Genomic DNA, 13,274 nt, shown 5'->3' on the forward strand with positions numbered 1-13,274 from the left:
CATATATATTGATCTATCTGGATTATTGTTATTCCATTTCACAATAATCTTATGATCAAGAAAATTTTAGATTAAAATTACAAAAGACTTGTTTTTTTATTATCATGATAACAAGTCTCTAATTTTAGTCAAGGACTTATCAAATTTATTTTATTTAATAAAACAATAAATAAAATAAAAAATAATAATTCTTTATTAAAATTAATAATATGATGAATTGAATCTTGAACATATATGTTTATGCCCTCCAAGATATGATGAGCATTGCTCATTTTCCCTATAAACCTACGACAGTAACAACCAAGGGATGAGAGCTAAAACAAATGGATGTATGCACAATACTTTCTTGCATGGTAATCTCTAGACATGGAGCATGAGTTGCACAAATCACTTTATGGGTTAAAACAAATCCCATGATGTTGGTTTGCCAAGGTACCACTGAAATCAAAGATTATGGTTTTTGTTAATCGTACTTTGTTTACTCTTTATTCACACTATGACACATTAACATGTGCAACATAATATGTGTGCTTATGTCAAGGACTTCATAATGATCATGATGTTATTCATCGGTTAAAGGCTACTTAAGCAAATGTTTTCACATTTATTGGAGTATAAATGTAAGATGAAGTTCCACATCGAATAAAAATGAGAAGGTTAAACACCATAAAAGTATTGATAAGATCCTTGAACCTGAATCTTAAAGTTGAGTTAATGTGTGATGTGAAACTCACTTATATGGTTATTCATGATCCATTGCACTCATGAATTCTACCACAAAAAAGTTAAAATGGATCAAAGACTAAATAGTATTCCAATGTGAGATTTTATATTCACACTTGAACTTTAACACATCCATGAGTGCAATTATGAATTCTATATCCATGTAGACATATGAGAGAGAGAGAGAGAATAATATATGTGAGCTAAGAAATTGATTGTAGATAATAATAGGCCATGTACACATCAAAACATGGATGATTTCAAGTTCACTATTACATATGTGGTCTTTAATAATATTTTTTTGTCTAACACTTAATAAAAATGTTATTAAAAACTTTTAGTAACATTTAAAAAATGATTAAATATGAATAAATGTTACTAATATATTTTAGTGATATTTTATGAAATATTGTGTATAATTCATATCACTATTTTTATTTATATTAATAATATTTATTCATATTTAACGATATTTTTTAAATATTGTCAAAAAAGTTTAATAACATTTTTATTAAGTGTAAAAAAAATATTGTTAATCATATCACATATGTAGTAGTATTTTTTTTAACATTCCATGAGATATAACTGATTGCCAGCTAATAGGGATCAAAATCAGACTAAATTACAAATTATAACACGCACAGGCATCATTGGTACAATTGGGTAGCTACAGAATCAGTTTAACTACTTAAGAAGAAAATCAAATAGTTTGAATTATCCCTAGCCTTTAGGACCCATAATATATATATAAACATCTCTTGTTCAATGTACAAACTCCAATATTGCGTAGTAGGCAACTAAGACGGGAAGTGAAACAATCATACCAAAGATCACCCTGATATATAACCAGAAAATAAAAAAAAAATGTTAGGATGATGAACTATAGATAATGGTTGCAAACAATATATATTATTAATAATTACATACTTAGTGCAATTGTGCAAATATATACACACACCCAATATAAAGAACTATAATAAAGAAGCATATGTTGTTATTATTTATTATGTGGTGGAAGGAAAACGATATTTCCTCTTAATCAGATTTTCTTGCAAGTCATTAGATAATCCAGTGGCATTACTTTAACTATATATTTATGGAATGGTTCAAAGGACTTCACATTAAAGTTTACAAGGAACTAAATTAAGCATATACCTCTATGTTAAGCGGGTGCTTATTTTATCAAGAATTTAGGAATTTTATTAAGAAAAATGTTGGAAACACATTCTTAAATATATATTCTTTTGAATACACACTTTTGATTGGTTATTCACATTTAATGAATTTTTTTTTTCTGATTTTTTAGTTTTGAACCTTTTACTTAGACCCCACCAATTTTTTTTTCTGTACATTATCATCACAGAAGAACGAAACTTACGCAGTGCTGAGAACCTCCGGATGCAATCCGTATTCTTTAGCAAAAATGAAGGATGTGATGGACTGTGGCACAGCAGCCTGCACCAGATATAGAATGAAATAAATTAATTAATGGAATTAACATCCTTTTCTTTTGCTTTTGTTTTTTCATAAATGAATTAACTTTTCTTCTCTATGTATATTAGTTTTCTATTTTTATTCTGAAATGTTGAAGCATAATGTAATCAAAACTTTAACAAGTAATTGATTTATTTAGCTAATTTCGTTTACATGCGTTACGTTAATGCTCTTATAAAAACAAGATATTAAAGAAATGACATGTTCTCTTACGGTACATATATAGTGTGTGCAACACTTGCTCCATATTCCCTCATCCACCACCTCTTTTCATATATATAAGAATATTAATCACCATTCACTAATCTTTCGAGAATGTTTTTGTACGTAGTCAGTGGTCACAGTCACAAATCAATATCAAGTATTTTAATTTCTAAAAAGTTGTTGCATTGTGAAAAGTTACCAAAACATGACATGTGGCTAGAAATTCTCCTACCAATTAAAACACACACATATAAAATAGACAAGTCAACAATTAATTACTAGTAGGGATGTTAAAAAAAATGATTTCCATAAGGTAAACCAATATAAAAATAGTGCATGAATTTTGTAATGAAAACATACACAGTATGTGTTTGATCGATGAATGAAATTAATTACCTGAATGATGACGACTCGCAAAACGTCACCACGCAATCCTACAGCAATGGCACCAATAGCCGTAGCCGCAGGGCCCGCAATGAACTTTAAAACCAAACCGATTAAGGTCATGCTTGGTCCACAAGCAATCAACTTCTCCTGAAGTGCCATGAAAATACCTGCATATATGTATGCACACTTGGGTTAGTCTTCGTTTGCACAGAAAGAAAATGGAAAATGAAAAAATGAACAGTCTAATTAGTACGTACCCTGATCAATTAAGAATATGAAGAGTGATATGACAATTAAGATTCAAGAAGTGATCATGTCCATTATAAATAACTCACTCACCCATACTAAACATGGCAGTGCCCGTCCCGGCCTTTGACATTATCTGTATAGACCCTTCTAACATACTTGGCATCTCCAAATTCCACCTATATATATATGTACACACATCGTATCACAGTACATCACATAAAGATCGTTTGATATATATATATATATATATATATATATATATATATATATATATATATATATATATATAAATAAAATTTCAAGTGGCCAATGTGCATGAATGAAACATGCATTATATAATTAATTAAATGTGCGTACATACGTGTATTGTGTCTACTCTCTAGGGGAAGCATGTGATCGCTTAGAACTGAAAGAAATAATTTTCACCATGTATAACTAGAATAGTTAAAATAGATTTACTTAATCCTAATATTGATTATTTATTTTGATTGTATGACGATGATCAAAATTATATCCTATTCGATATAAAATTGTTTGTGAAAGAGAAAGATTTTAAAAAATAATCTACGGTCCTAATTTGGACCATAACATTAAAACTTTTTTATTATTCGCGATTGGAATTAGAACCGTATTTATTTGTGATTTGTTGTGGTATCAATAAACAGGACAAAAGCATATTGTAATGGTGACCGATATTTAAAATCTTGTGAAAGAGCAATAATGTATATAGGTGTATAGATGAAAAAATGATAGAGGTAGAGAAAAGATATAGTAACAAATCGATAAATTTAATAAATGATGCGATAGGAAAATGAAGAAAGAAATAGAAATAAAAAAAAAAATTGAAGAAAACTAAATGAGAGAGAAAATGAATATATATTAAGAATTTTGTCCGTGTAATTATGGAAAATTAAAGTTGTGATTGTATATATCCCGTTTGAGGAGGTGGGGGTAGATAAATGATATAATAGAAGAGATAGAAAGAAATGAAGTAAAAATGAGATGGCAAAGAAAGTGAGTGTATGCTGATTAATATACACCATGAAACAAGTATACCTGTTGGATATGAAAGCCCAAGAAATGCCAATCACACAGCCATAGGAGTTAGGGTTTGTTGCAAGTTTGCGCCACACAAGCTTCATCACCTTGCAAAAAGGAAGCCTACTAGTAACACTCTCTTCCAACATCAACTCTTCTTTCACGTCAACAGCCTCCACATCTTTCCCTCCTCCACCTTCATTCTTATTGATCATTGTTTTTGATCTTGGTTTTACGGTGGTGGTGGTGGTGCCCTCAATTCCCGTTCTCCAAAACTCCATCACAAAGAGAAGCAAAGGGAGCCATATGGTGGCCTGAAGAACCGAGGACTGAACCACAAGGTCCACACCTAGGGCTCCATACATGGGCTTCACCATTGGAACCCCAACAACAACAGCGTTGGTGAGATTGCACAAAGAGAAGCTGATTATGGACCAGCAAAAGGTGCATTTAGGAGTGCACTTGGCCCAGAGGGCAAGTACCACCATGATGATGAACTTCGATATGGTGTCTGCTGCTATGAACGAGAAGTTCATCTTGAAAGGGTCGATGTGAGCAGTGAACTCGAAGATGAAGAGTGGCAATGTGAAGTAACAAACTAGCTTGTTTATTGCTTCACATTGCTCCTTGGTGAAGATGTTCCACCACTTCAGTGAACCATACCCTAATAATAGAGCAAAATAGAGTGGCACCACTGCTACCACTACTTTGTATACATCTTCCCACCCTATCATTTTTTCTTTTCTTTGTGTGTATGTGTGATCTAAAAACCCTCAACTTGTCGAGAAAAATTATGAATATTGAAATAACATGCACTTTGGTTTTTCTGTTTTTGGTTTCAGTCCAGCTTGCTAGCTAGCTGTAAGCAAAATTCATTTTAAGTGAAACATTAATCGATCTAAGGTATTTATATGCATACACTTACAAGAAAGGACAAAATGCATGTGAATAAACAAATCATAATGTTATTCTTCGAGTGAAGTCATTAAAAATATATAAATATTAATATTCATACACTAAATGGAAAGGACAGGAGAGATAAACAAATGATCTTTATTCCAGTGATGACATCATTTTGTTATTTTCTTTTAATTGATTTTATCGACAACTTATGAAGCTAGGTAAGTTTTTATGCAATAACAGCAAGGTTACTTTCTTGTAACCTAGAAGTGGTGAGTTCAAATGTTATTAGAAATGACCTCGTTGATGTGAAAGTTAAGCTGGCTACTGTCTCTAAAGTTCAATAGGTGAGATTCTCGAGCTCTAGTTCGCCTTTTTTTTCATCTATAATCTGCACATACAACATGGTCATACAACATGAATGTGATATCACTACACATGTCAAGTGTAAAGTTTGTAAGATGGTATGATAGCAAGTGATCTGATAAGCCCAACAATTATTTTTAGAATACATTTGATATCATCTTATAATCAACTTGTAAAGTGAAAATTATCTTCTAATTATGCACTTTAATTTGGCTATATCATTAGCCAATATAGATTCCCAACAATAGTTGTTGTTGCTATGCATTTGCCGTGAGGTAAAAATCTTCAGCGTTGCGGCCACAGTTTCAGTTGTATAACTTTTTCAAAACCACGAAATACAGACATGGGTTGGAGGGCGTGCTCTCAGAATTGGATTCCATTCATATATATGGATGCCTGAAGGCTGACATGAGAGTAACTAGCTAGCTCAGTGCATACCAATGTGTGGTTGCTTTCGCCTTGTTGTTTTGTTTGTGGTCAGCAATTTTTGACATACAGAATAAAGAATGTAGCTTGCCACTACTTCATTCACCTTTGATAATAGTTTTTGGGATTTCATTAATTATTGGCATGTTGCATATATGTTATTCTTAGCACAACACAAAGTGGGATTTCAATAATGCAAGCATCCTAAATTCCCTGTTTGCGAATGATACTGTCACTGATATTATTTTTTGCAGTTAGAAGGTGACAACACCAACCAATACCAATCTCGACCTTTAGTCAGAGAAACTTTGTAAATAAAAGTTGATTGTTGGTGTGTTGTGCTTTGGTCATCAATCACTGATTCTCATCACACATTACCTGAATATAATACAGGATGTATCTAATAAGAAAGTGGTTTTTATATATGATCACTTTAAACTTTGCATATAATAAAGATCGTTTGCTCGAAGTTAGTTCCGCCATATGTTATAGGTTTCAAGGACACACACACATATATGTATATGAAAAAAGTTACGAAATCATCTTAGATGCAGACTATTCAAACAAGAAAATTTAGATTTCATGTTTTGTCCACTCATGCCTCAGCTTGACTAAAGTTCTATTCCTTCCTTCAACAAATATGTGAAGCAAGGAGTGTGAATGGTTAACATCTTAGACGTACGTGATCTTACTTTCTCCTCTCTCTCTGTATTTTCCATATCATCAATTTGATTCTATTACACGTCCAACATATTCATAAATTAATTTACACCCCAAATTATGCTAGACGTACGTTATCTTCTTCCTTCCCATGTGTTTGTTTCCATGTCTCAGAACATTAAAAAAAATTGTGCAGTTCGGCACTATACAAGAAGAACCTTGGTCCAATGGCTCATTTTAATATTCGAAAAAAATTAAACCCAAATTGTAGTCGAGTTAAATTTTTCATAATTCAACTGTTTTACATTTTCATGATCAGGATGAATGATGTTATGTTTGGATGGTAGGAAAGTGGAAAGAATGAAAAGGAAAGAAAAGAAAAATAATCTTTATAATTTTTTAGATAATTATGCTATTGATGTGAAATATTAATCTATTTTGTCAATCATTAATTTTTTGTCAAAAAAAAATTGACTAACTTTCATGAAATTTTTTCTTCCAATAATGATATTTTTATCTACAAAACATTATTGCTTAAGAAATTTAAGCCTAAACCCACTTGAACCAATCCATGTGTTAGTTTTTTTTTTTGTTATTTAGTATTTATTAAAATGGAAAAGGGTTATATTTGTCAAGATATTTCAGTTAATTTTTATTTTTATGTATCAGTTGAAAAGTTTGGTTTAACTATTCAATAAAAAAATTATTTTTAATAATTTTTAGTGATTTTTAAAATGTTACTTAAAATAGTATTTTTAAAATATTAATTTCTAATTTTATTTTATTTTTATCATCAATATATTAATCCCAATTTCTTGATTATCTTTTTTAAACAAAATATAACTTTATTATTTTTGTTATTATATATTTTTCAAGTATTTTAGTAGTTAATTTTATTAAATACTTATAATTAAATAAATTAACTTTTTAACTTTTAACTACTAATTAATTTTTAAACTTTGAACTAGTTTTGTCACAAATAGCCTTATATTTTCTAACATTTCAAATTAGGAGGAATAAAAAACTTTTATAATTAAAAGACTAAGTCTCTTTATCTTTACACACTCTACTTTTTTGTTATTATTAGAAATAGGCTAAAATATCATTTTGGTCTACTAGATTTTCTCGTTTTCTTGCTTTGCTCTTTTATTTTTTAAAATTTCTGTATTGATCTTTTATGTTTTAATTATTTTTTTTTTGTCAATTTGAGTAATGTCGCAAACATAAAAGATCAAAATAGGAATTTTAAAACAAAAAATTAAAACCAAAAAAACACAAAATATAATGGATTAAAATAATATTTTAGCTTTAAGAATATTTGTTATATTTTACACATATTTTTTAAAAAAATTCTTCTCATTTTTTTTCAAATAACTTTCAAAATCATCTCATTGTTGATTTTTTTTATCTTTCTCTTGCTTTCTTTTATGTGTCCCCTTTATTTTTTAAACTAAATATACCATAAGCAAACAGTTGTTAGTTTAGATTCACATAAAACAATTAGAGAGATTATGTTAAGGTATTATAAACTTCTTAATAGATTTTTATTGATAAAAAAAATTCAAATAGGACAAAATATCAGATCATACTGCACCGAAAAACAATATCAGCCAATAATCCCAACATGCGATCTGCATGTACGTGGGAGATGAATTGGTATAAAAGAGAGATACTTGTTTATACTATTGGTGGTCGCCTTGTATATATTTGGTACACACGCTAACGTTTCAAGCAAAATATATATAATAAAAATTGATAGAATTTATACTTTTAGAAATTAAATTTATTTTTGATATACCACAAACTAAGCTATTTATTTCAAATAATTAAAATAAAGACCAAAGAGTATAACCTCCGTTGGGACGAAGGAAAGAATATGGGAAAGAAAAAAAATTGAATTGAGAGAAAAAGGAACAAAAAATATTTAAATTTTTGTTTATGTAAGTTAATTTTTTTCTCTTCTTATTTCTCATCAATCAAACAAAGAAAATTCATCATTATTCGTATTTTCTTTCTTCTATAATTACTTTTCTTTCATCCAAAGTGTAAGTAAAGAATCTCATCTTAGATAAAGATAAATATGTTGAGCAATACAGAAGTGACAACAACCCACAAACTAAATACTTAAAGGTCTCGTTTTTGGGTGATTGCAAATTTTTAGTGTTTAAATATAATTTTTAAAATAATGTATTTGATAAAAATAAAACTGAATTGATTTTAACTCAATTTTAAAATAATTTTATACTTATTATCAAAACAAAAAAAATATTTTTAATTTTTAATTTTAAAAAATACATTCTAACCAACATGATGAATACATGTAATAAAGTCTAGTTAATTAGACTTAACCTATCTTCTGTCCTACCTTTCAGTTCCCAACATCATTGTATTAATTACGACCTAAATTTGTTCTTCTAGTCCTATCATTCTCCTCCATCTATCTATATATATATGACAAACCAAGTTTACTGACAATCAGGCGACTTTCAAAAACTTTTTATCTAACCATTCTATTATATTTCATGTATGGCCTAAACTTCATCTCACTTTCAGATCAAATGCCACCTTACTTAAGAAAAATTAGTATATATACGAACATAAATCAATCACGGATGAGTAAATCTACCATGAATTTGATATAACTTAAAAAATAATATATTTTTTGGACACTTACACTCTTAATTTTTTTTTATCATATCATTATATATTACATTTATTGTTTCTCTCTTTTATTTTTCTTTTCAGACACAGATTATATATATGAGTGTCCAGGAAATATTTTTCTTAAAAAAGTGAAATCGATATATGTGTGTGTGTTACATTTTGTTTGGCATCTAATCTCTTGAATATTCTTGTTTTAGTATCGAATGATGTCCAGAAAATTTTCTTCTTTCTTTAGTTTTTAGTGCGGAGAGTATAATTTTGAACTTGCTTTCTCCGTCGCGTTGAAAGTGCGGAGAGCCATTGCTCAAGCATGTTATGCCACTTCAACTATTTGGCTATATATTTTTTAATGCTAAAAGTGAGACTATACGTTTAATTGGAAAAATTTGCATAGGAAAATACATAATATTTTGAAAGAAAAAAAAAACTGTACGAAAAACACGTAGCGTGATTTTTGTCCATTTTTCTTTCCTTTTTTAACTTATTATTCATCCACTAAAACACAATTTTTTTGTTGTTGTTTCTTAACAAAAATTATGGTACATAACTATATGCTCTTCGTATAAACTAAGTGCATATATTATTAATAAATAACTGATACATTATTACTAATGTTAATTATCAATTAACTATAACAGAGTAGTTATATTAATTAGTTAATAATGTGCCAATATATAACTTGTTTACTCTAGTATTTCTAATGCAAATATTTCTCCGTTTAATGATATAGAGTAAGAATTTTTTATTTAAGAACACGAAAATATATAATGAATTTATGGCGAGCAATTATAGAAGAGAATAAACTTATTTTACATTCTTCACTTATATTTATTATTTAATTCGTACCTCTTATATACACGATAGTTATTTGAATCAGAAATATGTGTGGTTGTTGAAATTTTGATATAATGTTATAAATTAACTATCTTTAAGTATAAGCTGTTATGTATAGATGGATGCGCATATAGTTTTATATTCCTTTTTCCTGAGGGCCCTACTGTTAGCATCAACCTCTAAGATGCCTAGCTATCATCTCCATCACCAAAAGTAGAAATTCGAAACAGAGATATAGTACATGCATAATAATTTTTATAATAATTTATACAATATTATCTTATATATTTATCTCTCAATCATATTATGTATATATTTGTTTTTTTCTCTCTCACTTTTCTTTCTTTATCTCTCTATCATATCATGTATATATTTCAAAGTTTTTTCTTCCTCACATTTTTCTTTCTTTAATTTCTCTTTTTTTATTGTAAGATTTGTTACACAAATACCATTTTTCAATTAGAAAAGACAAGAAAAGTCTAGAAATTAGAATGCACTTGCGAATATACCTCTTGCCTCATGACAATCATAATAGAACAAGAGCTTAATGACATTTTTTTATTTGGAAAATTATATTTTGACACCCAATGATATTAGACATCAGGTGAGAGAGAAAAAAAAGAGAAAAATATAAATATAATATAAATGATATGATGTAATATGAAAAGAGAGAAATAAAAATGGTTAACGAGAGTATTTGAAATATTGAGACTGTCAATGTATAGGTATGATATAGTTTAATTAATACATTTTTTTATAAACTAAATAACATAATAAAACATTTGCAAACCGTCAATGAATCAGATTTTATTAAAACCAAAAGTTTGAAATGTTTGTTTTTTATTTTTAATTTAATTTTTATTATAAATAATATTTTATCAATTGAATAAACCTTCTATTACTTTTATAATATTCCAATATAGGTATAAAAAATACTTGAACAATACATAGAATACCTTTTCATTTTCCTTAGGATTTTTTTCTACTTTCTTTCATTTATATTTTCTCGAATTTTCTTCTTTTCTAACCTTCCATTGTTATTATAAATTACCAATCAACGTGTATTCATTTTCAATAAATTAGGAAAATACACTATATATTAAAACATATATTAGTAAAGTACCCTATATTATATATATATATATATATATATATACTGAGTCTAATTGCAGTAAAAAAATATTAATTAACTTGGTGTAAATATTTTTACACTTCCAATTTTATTTTGTAATTTCTGAGAATAAGACTATATATATTTAAAAGAATTTAATTAGAATGTATGTAAAGATTTTTTTATTTGTCTACCACCACAATTATTTTAGGACGGACTGAGTAAAATGTTTTTTTTTTCTCCTGCCACTATCAGTATTGACACCAATATGACATGGGGCCATTTGCATGAATGATTGGTACAGTTTTGACCACACATTGGATCGTTCAAAGATTAGGTCGACTTTTTAAAAGTTTCCATACAATTCAATCACGCTAGGTGGTTGACCATTATTTTAAAATCGATCGCAGAAAATTAAAACTAAAATAAAAAATAGTTGTCTTAATGTGGAACCCAAAATCACTAAGGTAACGTCACACAAGAAGCCAATAACAACATGTAGCCACAAATTTTGCAATCATCAATATTTTATGTTTCTGACAAGACATAACCAGCACACTAAAGGCAATGCTATATTTTTATATATTACCTTTGTCATAATTGTAGACAAATCTTTTTTTTTTTTTTACTTGTTACGTCGCCTACTTAGTCATATTATTAGCAACATAGTTTATTTCCTATCAATTTAAATAATGGGATTTATTCAGTAAAAATCACAAGTATTTTTTTAGTAGAGACAGTTTTCTTTTAAAAATTAAGGACTCAAATTTGTGAAATACGTAATATTTAAAATTAAGAAATATGTGAGTCCGATACGTGAAAATTAGGAAATACATAATCTTTAAAAATTAGGAAATATATGCGAAAATATGTTATATTTCTCATAATTTTTAAAATTAGTTTACTTTATGCGAGTCCAATAAAATTATTCTAAAAATTAAGATTTTTCCTTTAAATATTTAATATAATTATATATTAAGCACTCAAATTTGAAATCATCATTTAAATTATAGTAATCTTGGATTAATTGATTTACACTCAATAGTATATTTATGTAATTTAAAGTGAGTTGCTCATTTTAAAGAGCAGTGTAATATTAATTATTAGTAAAAGGTCAATAATTAATATTAATAATACAAACATTAAATATGTTAAAATTTTCATTATTATTTTTTTATTAACGACTAATATTACCTAGCTACTTCAAACAAGTGTAATCATCAATTTATTAGCCCAACCATTTATCTTACCTATTTTTTCAATGATAGATCTGCAGGAAAGCATTGCCTATAGTCCAGCCATTGACTCTTCATAATTGTAATGGTTGATTCCCTGCGTTTTAACTCATAGTGGTGTTTGCAAAATAAATTAATTAAACTGATTTTCAAGAGAAAAGCTATTTAGTATGAAATCGCAAATGTTTTAAATGAGATCGGCAGCCCGACAAGACTATTAAGGAGCCAATGTTCTTCCTTTCATCATCCATTCAATTTGTTTTTAAATAAAATCTAATCTAATCTTAAACAGTCATAATTAACTGATAAAAAAGTTTATGGATTTATCATTTTTTTTGTGAAGAATTATAAATAAATTATAATTTACCTTCTTTGATCTTTATATACTATTTACTAAAATTTATTTTTGATATAACAAAAAAAATTATATAACTAAGAAAAATAAGGAATGAGGATAAATGTCAAATTAATTCAAAACTAATCATCTTATAAGTATATTAAAATGTTATCATATAATTTAAAGAATAAGACAAAAAACAAATTATCATAAATTCATGAATATATACTTATACGAGTATGAGACATGTCGAGACATCATCTACTAATTCCATAAATAAATAAAAAAAAAATATATAAGCACACAATTTGATTTGAATAAGATTAAATTGGTTTTTAAAGTTAAATTCAAAATCTAATTCAATTTAATAAAAAAATCACATAGTTTAACGAATAAGACAAAAGCAAATTATTAATTAAAATTTCATAAATATATACTTAATACAAGTATGAGACATGATCTACTAACTCCATAAATAGAAAAAGTCATATATAATTATAAGCACACACATTTGATTTGGATAAGTTCAAATTGGGTTTTAAAGTTAAATGCAAAACCTAATCCAATTTAATTAAAAAAATTCATATAGTTTAAAGAATAAGACATTATAATTTTATAAATATATACGTATACAAGTACGAGACAT

General features: G+C 27.6%; 1 protein-coding gene across 1 annotated transcript; it reads right to left on the bottom strand.

The window, feature by feature from the left end:
* Window positions 1-927: 927 nt before the first annotated feature.
* On the bottom strand, window positions 928-4,981 carry LOC114395733 (auxin efflux carrier component 5-like). The gene is made up of 5 exons (XM_028357576.1): window positions 4,114-4,981; window positions 3,148-3,233; window positions 2,818-2,975; window positions 2,102-2,178; window positions 928-1,558 (listed from the first exon to the last, which is right to left on the bottom strand). The coding sequence occupies exons 1-5, from the start codon at window positions 4,827-4,829 to the stop codon at window positions 1,486-1,488; spliced, it is 1,110 nt and encodes a 369-aa protein (XP_028213377.1). The 5' UTR covers window positions 4,830-4,981; the 3' UTR covers window positions 928-1,485.
* Window positions 4,982-13,274: the final 8,293 nt, after the last annotated feature.

The sequence above is a fragment of the Glycine soja genome, chromosome 18 (assembly GCF_004193775.1).
Source record: "Glycine soja cultivar W05 chromosome 18, ASM419377v2, whole genome shotgun sequence".
NCBI lineage: Eukaryota > Viridiplantae > Streptophyta > Magnoliopsida > Fabales > Fabaceae > Glycine > Glycine soja.